General features: G+C 34.9%; 1 protein-coding gene across 1 annotated transcript in view; it reads left to right on the top strand.

Moving 5' to 3' along the window:
• The window catches only part of LOC108529493 (adenosine kinase-like), a 199010-nt gene that overhangs the window by 70010 nt on the left and 116123 nt on the right, over positions 1–12877 (top strand). The window contains exons 2-3 of the mRNA XM_017871885.1: positions 1170–1205; positions 12291–12405. Coding sequence (XP_017727374.1) covers positions 1170–1205; positions 12291–12405 — 151 coding nt within the window. The remainder of the gene's footprint in view (positions 1–1169; positions 1206–12290; positions 12406–12877) is intronic.

Here is a 12877-nt window from a genome sequence, read left to right as displayed (position 1 = left end):
TGGTCTCGATCTCCTGACCTCGTGATCCGCCCGTCTCGGCCTCCCAAAGTGCTGGGATTACAGGCTTGAGCCACCGCGCCCGGCCGTGACATTTCATTCCTAAATACCTCAGGACTCATCTTAAGAATTAAGGACTTTTAAAATCAAACTGATAATTCCTAATATTATCTAATTTCCATTTCAGATTCAGATTTCTCCCCTTGTCCCAAAAATATCATTTGTAGCTAGTTTGTATAAACCAATTAAGGTTTATACATTGTTCTTGGTCATTTTCCCTTTTTTACTTTATCATTACACTGACTTGTTAAAAACATTAAGCTAGTTGTCCTACAAAATGTCCTACCCTAGGAATTTTTCCAATTGCTTTTTCTGTATATACTTTAACTTGTTCCCCTATCCTCTGTATTTCTTATAGGCTGCAAGTTACTGGACTAAGGTTTTGATTAATTCATGTTTAAGTGTTTAGGTCAGAATACTTTATAGGTGATGCTGTGAACTTCACACTGCATCATAACAGAAGGCAAAGAATATTTGGTGATCCCACTATTAGTGATGATAAGTGATAGCATCGATCACTGGGTTAAAGTGATGACAGCTTGATCCTTCCATTATAAAGTTATGCTTTGCTCCCGTGACCAGCATAAAATCTGAGATACTTTGATTCCATGGAAATACCCAGTTCCCTATCATCCTTTTTACCCAGTGAATTTAACGTCTACTGAGGATCCTTGCCTGCATAAGTTTCATTAGGAGGATTGCAAAAGATGATTTTCTGAATTTATACATTTATTAGCAGGCATTCTTCTCTACATAAGAGCTTTTTGAGAGGTATTGTTTTAATTAAAAACACAACCACCAGCGTATTCCTTGGATTGTCTTTCTTTGCTGAGGTCAGAACACCTGAACTCACTGTGGCAGCTACAGTAAAAACATGTACTACATCTTCTTTATTCCAACTTGTGAAGTGTGTTGACATTAGGCTGCCTTTTTATTATTATTATTATTCCAAGGGAAAAAAGAAATCTTTATTGCTGTAAGAATAAAAATTGAACTATGTGGGTATATTGAGATAATTGTGTAAAAAAGAAGACTGAATGAGTTTCAAAAAATGGATTATTTCTTCATTACCGAGCACTTTATAATTAACTGTTCTTTTTTTTTTATTTCAGGAAGCTGCCACTTTTGCTAGAGAGCAAGGCTTTGAGGTGAGTTAACCCACAATTGCACACTAAACAGATCCTAAAGGTTTTTTCTAGCTGATAATGAAGTTCTTTTGGACAGTGATTGATGTGCTATTATACTCTCAGAGCCTCGCAGCAGTTGCCATGGAAACTTGGCAGTCGTCATGGTTTCTTTGTTCTGCCAGCACAGTGTTATGACGCACTCTGCTAGGTCTGCACCCAACATCGCCTACAGATGTTATTTATTGAATTTTGAAAAGCCTCTTGGGAAGCCAAGAGGTTGGGCACAGTTTCAAGCTGCCTCTGCAGATACGGGGCCTGTCAGTTTGTTCAGTTAAAAAGCTACCTCATTAGCTGCATTACATTTCATAAGGATTCACTGCTAAAGCAGTGGTGGAACAAGACCAAATAATGAAATATAATGTCGTTTAAATAATTTCAGCCCCATCACATGTAGATTATCATTATGCAAATTAATTTCTAAAAGGTTGTACTTAACAGTTGTTAGGAACTGATTAATTTAAATCCTGCTTTTATAAACTTACTGTTTGAACCTATCTTTTCTTCTCCCTCTTTTTTTCTGGGGAGAGAGAGGTAGCATAAAATATACACACATTTTCTGAAATAAAATATCAATAATTGGATTTAATGTCTAGTTCCTAATTCTGTTTTCCTGATACAAGTATTATCCTGTCAAGATTCAAAACTCCATGTGGTCGTTGTTGGCAAAATTGAGATAACCATGTTTTTTATCTGTATAATACCCCTCTTCCAATTGATTGTTAGAAAACACTGACTAATATGAACCCAGGTTAACTGACAGAGAATTAACTAAGTTGGAGTCTTTTATGACTGTGATATTTACTGAGTGAACTATGTAGAATGCTGTGTTCTTACAGCAACTTAAAATGTTACAGGGTAGTAATTTTTAAAAATTCAATCTAACCACAGCCGAAATGTAGGAACTTTCTTTTTATTTGCTTATTCAGTATTGTGTATCAAGTAGGGAAGAGGTGAGTGGTGACTGGATAGTATTGGTAAGGACTAGTAAGCTCACTTTGAACTCTAGAGAAAGATATTATATGAGTTTGTGAAACTCTTGTTTAAATGTAGTAAAGGCAGATTATCAAGCAACAAAGTAATACATGTGCATGTTATTCATGTCATCAGACTTGACAAACCAGACATAGAGCTTCCTCTTCATAGAGGAAGACAAGGAACATGTGATACAGATACTCCATTCGAAAGATCCTATAAAAGAACTACTCCAGAGTAGGGAACCTTGCTTCTCAGTATTCAATTATTAGGAACTGTGATAGTTTCTTACAAGTTTGCTTTTTTGTGCTTTACCATATTATAGTAAATCTAGGGTTAAGTCACATACAGAAAAAGGATTTCCAAGTGGTGGGTTTTTTTCTAATTTAAGTTTCATGTTTTAATTTCCCAAAATGGCAATTATATGTAGAACAAAATGTAATCACGGGACTCTTCAATTAAAAAGTCAAATGTTTTGATCATAAGAATATAAATAAAACTTTTCAGGAGTTTTTTAAGGTTTTATTTATTTTAAGTTTTAATATTTAAAAAATTATATTATGTGTTGATACATCAGAATTCCCCATAGAAAAAAACTTTCAGAACATGTATTTGTATCCTGTCAGTTTACTGTGTTACCATAAAAAATGTATTTTTGGTTCTATAAAATAACCAATTTTGTAGATACTTAGAAATATAACTTGTTGTATAACAAATAATCATGATCCTGTAGTGTCTACATAGCAATTTTTTAAAAATAGTTTATTAAGCCTGATTAATATTTTATTTCCCCCTTGAGCTACTTGCTTTTCATATGCCTGGTTTACATTCAGTCATAGGAACAAACTACTTTTTCTATTTTCTACTAACTAGCACTGTATTAACCTTTCCATTAGTTCTTACTTACTGATTCTAGAATTGTTTTTGCCATAAATCTGCCATAATTGATTACAGCATATAAGCAAAATGATAATGATTATAATCACATACCTTATTACCTCCTGACATAGCAAAACTGCTCTGTCAGTGATATTGACAGTGATATGTTAGATTAAATAAAACACATAGTGTCTTGATGTGTCTCTTTGTAGATTCCCAAAACCATCACAAGCATTGCAGAATATATTTGAACCATGAGCAGGATACCCTCAAATAGGTATTTTTAATCAAATGTAATCCATGTATGGAACACTATCTAGAGAAATTCAATGATTTTATAATGTCACTAAAGTTTCCTAGGCCATTAGACAGAAATGGGAAAGCATAGGTTTGAAACGTGGTATTCTTAAGGAATAAAACAAAAGTAAATCACTTTATCTTAATAGTTTTCTGTGTGAAAATGCATTAATACTCTTGGCTAGTATGACAAACTAGACAAAAATCTGCAGTTTATCCCTCCTAACTTTAATTTTGACTCTAAATTTGGAGCATGAATGAGAAGAAAGAAGTGAAAAGATTAAAAGAAAGGAAAGGTGAGTATTTTTTCCTTCCATCAGTGCCGTTGTCCTACCTTCATTTTCTACTATAAATCCCAGTCAGTTCCAAAAGCCACTGAGTATTGCCACTAGTGATCTGGCTGCTGACAGACCAATCCAAGCGCATCTTAAAATAACCAGTGTTTATTCATCAGGAAATATTCTCAGTGGCATTGTTTTTATTTATTTATTTATTATTATTCTGGTTAGCTTCTCTGCAAATTTTAGATAATCTTTATTTTTTTTAAAAATTTTTAAACTGAATTGGGCAATTTTCAGTTAGAAGCAGCAGCTTAGGAGGGCACTGGAGAATGAGATAAAACTGGAGCTGGGCAGAACACAAAAGCAGAAGAGAGAGGATTTATATATATATAATATATATAATATTATATGATGGAAATTGCATAGTGCCTGATTTAAATGAACAGACCTGCTAGAATTTAAAATGGACAATTCTTGGGGTAAAAAGTTTATAAGGCCTTTTATTATTCTAGAAAATCAGTTCAGACTGCGAGTGGTTTATTAAATCTAAGCTTTTCTTGAGCTGAGCTGAACTGAACTGATTAATGTTCGTATTTTTAGAACATAAATAAAAATAAGATACTCAAAGATGTTTCATTATAAAACCTTTTTATAAACTATTGAAAATTGATTTAAAAAAAAGAAAATACCTCAAAACCTAAATATATATATATTCTCTGTATTTTCTTTGTTTCTGCAACTGAGTAAATGCCAAATGATGAGAATTTGTACCTTCTCTATTGGATTATTTATTTCATTTTACTCCAAGTAACAAATTTTCATTTTCTTTTATTTTAGATCTCTAAGAATAATACTTCTGCCCACAGGGGAAACAATGCAATCCTTTTCCCTTTTTTCACTTCTTCCATAACCCCTGACTACCCAGAAGATCCTAGACTTGTAGTCTTTCTCTGACCAATGAGGATTCTTTCATCTTACACTGCTGAAAGAGAAAAGTATGGAATTGTGCTATCCAATACAGCATCTACTAGCCACATGTGGCTATTTAAATTAGGATTAATTAAAATTAAATAAAATTTAAAATTCATCACTTCTCGGCCTTTTGGCTAAGATCAAGTGTGAAATTTTAAATTCAGTCCTTCAGTCATACTAGGCACATATTGAGTACTCTATAGACTATGTACCTAGTGACTACTTTATTGGATAATGCAGGATAGAACATATACATCATCACAGAAAGTTTCATTGATCAGCATGAATAGAAAGTCTACAGAGAATGTATTCAGGCGGTGTTGATTACCAAAGAATTACCTTAGGTGATTTTTAGATTCCTGTGTTCTTCACAAATATAAATAATGCAATGAATGATCACCCAGAGTTTCAGAGTTTCTGAAAATAAGACCCTAAATCAGGCGCTGCTGGCTAAGAGAGTGCAGTGTTTTTTTGTAGGTACCTGAACCCCAAAAGAGGACAATTTTAGAACAGTTCAGTTAAGGGAAAGCGATAAGCTAGTAACATACCACTTTGATAGACCCCAAGACAAGGTGGAAGTGACCAGAGAGTGTACCATGAAAGAGAATGTGGGAAGGGTTCCTATTTTAGGTATGATGGCTATGGAATGACCCTAAAAAGATGAATATCTAGCAATGACAAAAAAAAAAAAAAAAAAAAAAAAAAAAAAAGCAAGACAAACAGTAAAACAAATTTCAAACAGAAAGAACAGGACTATAAAAGCCTCTGAACGAGAGAGTACTTAATGTACTATGTACTCCAGGAACTGACAGAAGGCCAGTGTGACTGGAATGGAGTGAGTGGGGAGGGAATATGAGATCAAGCTGGCACTGACACATCATATAAACAGCATAACTATTAAAGGAGTTTCTATTTGGAAAACAAAACAAAATGGTATGGCTAGATGACTCAATGTGTGGAAACACTACCACTGGTTTTCTACAGAACTAGGTAGACTGTGACAGGATTGCTTAACCTTTGTATAATCAGCTGGTTAAAAATAGAATGAAGATTTTTCTTTATCCAGCCTATCATTGATGGGCATTTGGGTTGGTTCCAAGTCTTTGCTATTGTGAATAGTGCTGCGATAAACATATGTGGGCTTGTGTCTTTATATTAGAATGATTTATAATCCTATGGGTATATACCTAGTAGTGGGATTGCTGAGTCAAATGGTATTTCTTGTTCTAGATCCTTGAGGAATCCAGTTCATGTTCTTTGCACGGACATGGATGAAGCTAGAACCCATCATTCTCAGCAAACTAACACAGGAACAGAAAACCAAACACCACATGTTCTCACTCATAAGTGGGAATTGAACAATGAGAACACATGGACACAGGGAGGGCAGCATCATACACTGGGGTCTGTCAGGGGGTGGGGGGTTAGAGGAGGGGTATCATTAGGAGAAATAACTAATGTAGATGACAGGTTGATGGCTGCAGCAAACCACCATGACACGTGTACACCTCTGTAACAAACCTGCACGTTCTGTACATGTGTCCCAGAAATTAAAGTATGATTTAAAAAAAAAAATTCTAGTAATAGTAACACTACTAGTAATTAAAATGAATTTTGTAGTTCTACCAAAATAATAAAGTTGTGTGTAACAGAAAAAATAAAAAAAAGAAATTAAAATGCTACATTGGAAAATGCCTATTTCATATAAAACAAGGCAGTAAAGAAGGGATAGAACATATTTTTTAAAATACGACATATGGAAAACAAATAGCTAATGGCAGATATTAATTCAACTATATTAATAATAATGTTAATCTGGAGTAAATAATATGATAAAAAGGCAGACATTCTCAGACTGGATAAAAAAACTAAGGTCTAACTATATGCTCTCTAAAAGAGATGTATCTTCAATTCAAAGATACAAGTAGGTAAAAAAAAAAAAAAAAAAGAATGAAGACAGTATGTTCTTTGACTTGGAATACAATGTGATCACTAATGACAATAAAAGCATAATTCTACATTTATAAAATGCTTCACAGTTTATAAAACCTTTCCCTACATATCATTAATACATTCATACTTGCACAAACCTTGAGAGATAGATAGGGTATGTATTGCCATATCAGTTCAACAGATTAAAAAAAAAAATAGGCTATATGGCCGGGCACAGTGGCTCCCATGCCTGTAATCCCAGCACTTTGGGAGGCCAAAGTGGGTGGATTACCTGAGGTCAGGAGTTCGAGACCAGCCTGGCCAACATGGTGAAACCCCATCTCTACTTAAAATACAAAAAATTAGCCAGGTGTGGTGGCGAACACCTATAATCCCAGCTACTTGGGAGGCTGAGACAGAATTGCTTGTACCAAAATGTGGAGGTTGCAGTGAGCGGAAATCACGCCATTGCACACCAGCCTGGGCAACAAGAGCAAAACTCCATCTCAAAAAAAAAAGGCTCTATGGCTTGTTCAAAGTCACATAGCTAATATATTATGTAGCCAGAACCAGAACTCAGTTCTCTTCTGTCTAGTGCTCTTTACTATAAACCACACAGCTTTCTCTCACACATTGTAACATGTTGGAAGAGGAGATTAGATTTCAAAATGACTTTGAGAAATGAAAATATCTTTTATTATTATTATTATTTATTTTTTTTTTTTTTTTTGACACAGAGTCTCGCTCTGTCGCCCAGGCTGGAGTGCAGTAGCGCGATCTCAGCTCACTGCAAGCTCCACCTCCTGGGTTCAGCCATTCTCCTGCCTCAGCCTCCCGAGTAGCTGGGACTACAGGCGCCCGCCACCTCGCCCGGCTAATTTTTTGTATTTTAGTAGAGATGCGGTTTCACCATGTTAGCCAGGATGGTCTCGATCTCCTGACCTCGTGATCCGCCTGCCTCAGCCTCCCAAAGTGCTGGGATTACAGGCGTGAGCCACCGCCCCCAGAGAGAAATGAAAAATATCTTGAAACTCAAAAACTAAAATTCAGCCAGGCACGGTGGCTCATGCCTGTAATCCCAGCACTTTGAGAGGCCGAGGCGGGCTGATCACCTGAGGTCAGGAGTTCGAGACCAGCCTGGCCAACATGGTGAGACCCTGTCTCTACTAAAAATACAAAAATTAGCTGGGTGGGGTGGCGGGCACCTGTAATCCCAGTTACTCGGGAGGCTGAGGCAGGAGAATCGATTGAACCCGGGAGGCGGAGGTTGCAGTGAGCCAAGATCACACCATTGTACTCCAGCCTGGGCAACAAGAGTGAAACTCCATCTCAAAAAAAAAAAAAAAGCACTGAAATTCTCTGGAGTAAAAATATCAGCCAAATTAAGAAAAAATAGCAGACTTAAACACAAGATCAGGAATGATTTGTGAATGTGGTAGGAAAATGGTTTAGGATGAACATGCTATAGTTTTGTGATAAAAACAACAAAAAGCACATTGCTAGCATTTATAGAAGCACTGTAATAATGGTTAAGTGTATTATCCTTGGAGTCAGACTCTGGGTGCTAGTCTGTTCTCCACTGCTTATATTTATGACCTTAGGCACATTACTTAACGTCTGTGACTCAGTTTCTTCATTCATAAAAAGGGATATGTATGAGTACCTACTGCCTAGAGTAGTTCAGATTTAATGAGTACTTTATTTTATTGATTGCTTGATTGATTGATTGATTGTTTTGATACAGCCTCACTCTGTTGCCCCGGCTGGAATGCAATGGTACGATCTCAGCTCACTGCACCCTCTGCCTCCTGGGCTCAAGCAATCTGTAGATTCAGTGCAATCCCTATCAAAATTCCAGTGTCATTCTCTCTCTCTCTCTTTTTTTTTTTTTTTTTTTTTTTTTTGAGGCAGGATCTGGCTTTGTCACCATGCTAGAGTGCAGTGGTGTGATCTCAGCTCCCTGAAATCTCTGTCTCCCAGGCTCAAGCCATCCTTCTACCTCAGCCTCCTAAGTAGCTGGGACTATAGGTGCATGCCACCACACCCAGCAAATTTTTGTATTTTTTTGTAGAGATGAAGTTTTACTATGTTGCCCAGGCTAGTCTCAAATTCCTAGGCTCAAGCAATTCACCCACCTCCACCTTCCAGAGTGCTGGGATTACAGGCATGAGCCACCACGCCTTACCTTAATGAATACTTTAGAGCTTTATACATGGCTTTTAGTTTCTTCATCTATAAAATAGGGATAATAATAGTACCTACTGACTAGAGAAGTTAAGATTTAATGAGCACTTTAAAGCTATATACATGGCTCATATCTCAATTTTATGAGCTTTCAACTCATACTTCTTACTCCTCCCTGTCTTTATCTTCTCCCTTATAGCTACTATAATTGAATGTTCCATACTCAAAACTCTTGAAGCCTTTTCTAGAGATTTTGGGGCAACCTAAGGATGTAACGATTTTAAAGAGTATTAAAATGAGAGTAATTAGAGGAAAGAAGTTAGTATTTAAGTTCTTAGTATATGCTGAATATTGCATTAAGCTATTTCACTTACCTCATCTTCTTTCATCCTCATAATTTTAACTTTTATTTTAAAATAACTTAAGTCTTAGAAAATTACAAAATAGTACAGAATTCCCACATACCCTTCACCCAGTTTCCCCTAATATTAACATCTTACATAACCAAAGTATAATGAATAACAGAAAATTAACATTGAACTACAATAACTGAACTATATACAGGCTTTATTCTGGTTTCAACTGTTTTTTCTCTAATTTCCTTTTTCTGTTTCAGAATCAAATCCCACTTTGCATATTTGTCATGTCTCCTTAGTCTCTTCTAATCTGTGATAGTTCCTCACTCTTGTTGTTCATGAACTTTATGCTTTTGAAAAGTACTGGTCAGTCGTTTTTGTAGAATGTCCTTCCATTTGAGTTTGTCTGATGTTTTCTCATGATTACATTGAGATTAGGCATTTTTGGCAGGGAAACCACAGAAGTGATATTCCTTTCTTGGTGCATCATATCAAGGAGGTACACGGTCTCACAGTTTCTTATTGTTGGTGATGCTAAACTTTGATCACTAGGTTTAGGTGGTGTTTGCTAGTTTATCCTCTGTAAAGTTACTATTTTCCCATTGTATTTAATAAATATCTTGGAGGAGATACTACTTTGGGACTATGAAAGCATTCTGTTTTATCCACTAATTTTAGCATCACTAAACTGATTTATCTAGGTTAAGGTGATATCTGTCAATTTTCTCTGCTATAACATTTTTATTTTTTCTTTTGTAATGAATATCTTAGGGGGACATGCTTTGAGACTAAATATCCTGTTTTCTTTAACCTTTTGCCCACTAATCTTAGCATACTTATCCCCCAAAATCTTTTAATGTGAACATTTTCTTAGTTTTGTAGATGAGGAAATGGAGCTTCGAGAGGTTTATTAACCTGCCCCAAATCATACAAATAGTAAATCCAAGCCTGTCATATTCTAAAAGTCCTTGTAATTTCATTGTTTGTTAAGATGTGTGAGCTTAATTGTAAGGGAGAAGAACCTATTGGGGACAGAGGAGAGGAATTACTGTAGAAAGAGAAATAAAGTTTTACATACATCTGGGAAGAATTATGTTTTGTACTTGGAAAGTTTATTTTGTCCTTTAATTGCCATTTTATGAGGTTTAATTTGAGACATAAGAAACATTTCTTTGATTAAATTACCAAAGCTCTCAACAAAATATATCTTCTCAAAGGGTTGGTAGAAAGCAACCACGGAATCTTTTTTTTTTTTTTTTTTTTTTTTTTTGGATTCTTTTTCCCCCTTTCCCCAGGGTGGGGGGGAGGGGCCCAATCTCTGCACACTGCAACCTTTCCCTCCTGGGTTCAAGCAATTCTCCTGCCTCAGCCCTCCGGAGTAGCTGGAACTATAGGCACATGCCACCACGCCCTACTAATTTTTGTATTTTTAGTAGAGACGGAATTTCACCATGTTGACCAGGATGGTCTTGATCTGTTGACCTCATTATCTGCCCGCCTCGGCCTCCCAAAGTGCTGGGATTACCACTACATCCGGCCGGAATCTTATTCTTAATGTATTCCTTATACCACCTTGAAGAAAGACTTTCTTTTAAAGAACATCTAGTATAGTCATAAGATTCTGCTTTCAGGATGATAAAGTGAATGTGTTTGTCTCTTATCTTTATTAAATATGAGCTGTACTTAATCAAAAGCAAAAATCCCATAGTAGTAAAATATATTTGTGCTAAGGAAATTGCCAAAATATACATGAGTTGTTTTAATTATATGCTTACATTTATTTAGGTGAGTGAAGATATTACATGGCATTTTCCGGTCCTTTCAGCTGTTACTAGTCATTTCTAAAAGTCTGTCTTCTGAAACTGAGGGAATTTCTTCTCATCTTATCAGAGTTCAGGCTTAGTTCTGTTCTAAAATAAGCAACCGAAAGCGAAATAGTCAGCATGTTTGAAAAGTCAGCAGCGCTGTCCTCCTCCAAATGGCGATTCTTTTCAGAAACAACTGTCCTCTAGAAGTCATCCTGTTATGTATATTAGAAGCTTAGCTTCATGTATTATCTGGAATTTATTAAATATTGAGTGAACAAACAATATAAAAATATTTCACTACAGATTGTCATCCCTTTAAAAATACCAGTTTCTGGTGATGTTTGTAACCATTGCAAACCACTGTGACCTGTCTGCTTTGCTTGCCTAAATGTTTCTCTCTCATATATTCTATCTTTTCTCTTATATATCCTTCATTTATGCCACTCAGCTGTATTTCCCCTCTGATAGGTGTTTCTTTCTCTGTAACTATTTGAAACTTTGCATAGTGATAGAATAAATTAGTTTTGTTAGCAAAGCCCAAAAAGATGGACCGTTTTAGAAGCCCACTGAATACAGACATGGATTTTCAAATTATCCAAAATGGTTAAAAAGATGATTCTAAAACTTCTGCCTTTAGCTCAAGAGTTAGGTTTCAAGATTTCAGTAAACTTCAATAAAGATTTCAGTAAAACTTTATGGCCTGTGTGGCGTGAAAAACAGCATCAGGGTTTGACAATTAGTTTGTCATTTTTTAAACTTTATATTTTTTAAAGAAAATTAAGTCTTTGTAGGAAAGGATTAGCATTTCTTTCTCTCAAATCAGTCCTTTGAAAAATTGGCATTATAAGACCTGTATTTTTTCCAAAGTCAGCATAATTATGTTCTTTAACCCTCTAAAATAATTAAATTTTCCTCTTTATAAAAACCTCTCTTTAATTGGGAATTTGAAAACTGCCTGGATATTTGTTGATACTTAGTCATTATTAATACTTTTTGAAGTATGATAATAGTTTTATGGTTATGTTTATCATTACCTTTCAAAGATATATACTAAAACATTTATAGATGAAATTATATATAGTTCTTGGGGTTTACTTTAGAATAATCTGAAAAGCAAGTGGATGAGGATATAGGTGAAATAAGATTCATCATACATTTTAAATTTGTGTAGATCATTGACGGGTTCCTTGGAAGTCACTGTGCTATTCTATTTACTTTTGTATGTGGTTTTTAAAAAATGTAATGTCTCTTAATAGATATGCAGGTCTCTTATTTTGATCAACAGAAGCTAAATTGTTAAACTACTAATAAAGTTTTGTTTTATTTTATTGGTCATGAGAATTTTTTCCTTCCTTCTGTTAATAGACTAAAGACATTAAAGAGATAGCCAAAAAGACACAAGCCCTGCCAAAGATGAACTCAAAGAAGCAGCGAATCGTGATCTTCACCCAAGGGAGAGATGACACTATAATGGCTACAGGTACATGTGGGAAATTTGTGATGAATCTAGTATTACGGAGATTAATCATTTACAAAAGAATTCTGTTTTCTTTCTATTATAATATATACACTATACATGTACAATATATATAAAATAAAGTATTTTACTTTAATAAATATTTCTACCCTGTATCTCAGTAGAAAAGATTTCATGTTCAAGAAGATAATTTATTAAAATGTAGTTAAATAAACCACTTGGATATAATTTACTTAATTATTTTGGGGATTTTGTCAATCAAGAAATATCTTTCCTAAAAAAAAGGATACATTTCATTTATAAAATACCTGCACTAGAGTAAAATAAATTTACTCAATTATGAACAAAACAATCCAGAACTAAGTTACATTTTCCATTTTCCTTCAAGAAGAAAATCTCATTTTTTGTTTTATTTTACCATCTATTTTACAGCACTCATAAAACAGGAATTTCATCTAGTAAGCAAACATGTTAT

Source organism: Rhinopithecus bieti, unplaced genomic scaffold (genome assembly GCF_001698545.2).
Source record: "Rhinopithecus bieti isolate Rb0 unplaced genomic scaffold, ASM169854v2 scaffold_6022, whole genome shotgun sequence".
NCBI classification, from domain to species: Eukaryota; Metazoa; Chordata; class Mammalia; order Primates; family Cercopithecidae; genus Rhinopithecus; species Rhinopithecus bieti.
Note: the sequence above shows the minus strand (reverse complement) of the source record. Positions and strands in the feature narration are given on the sequence as shown.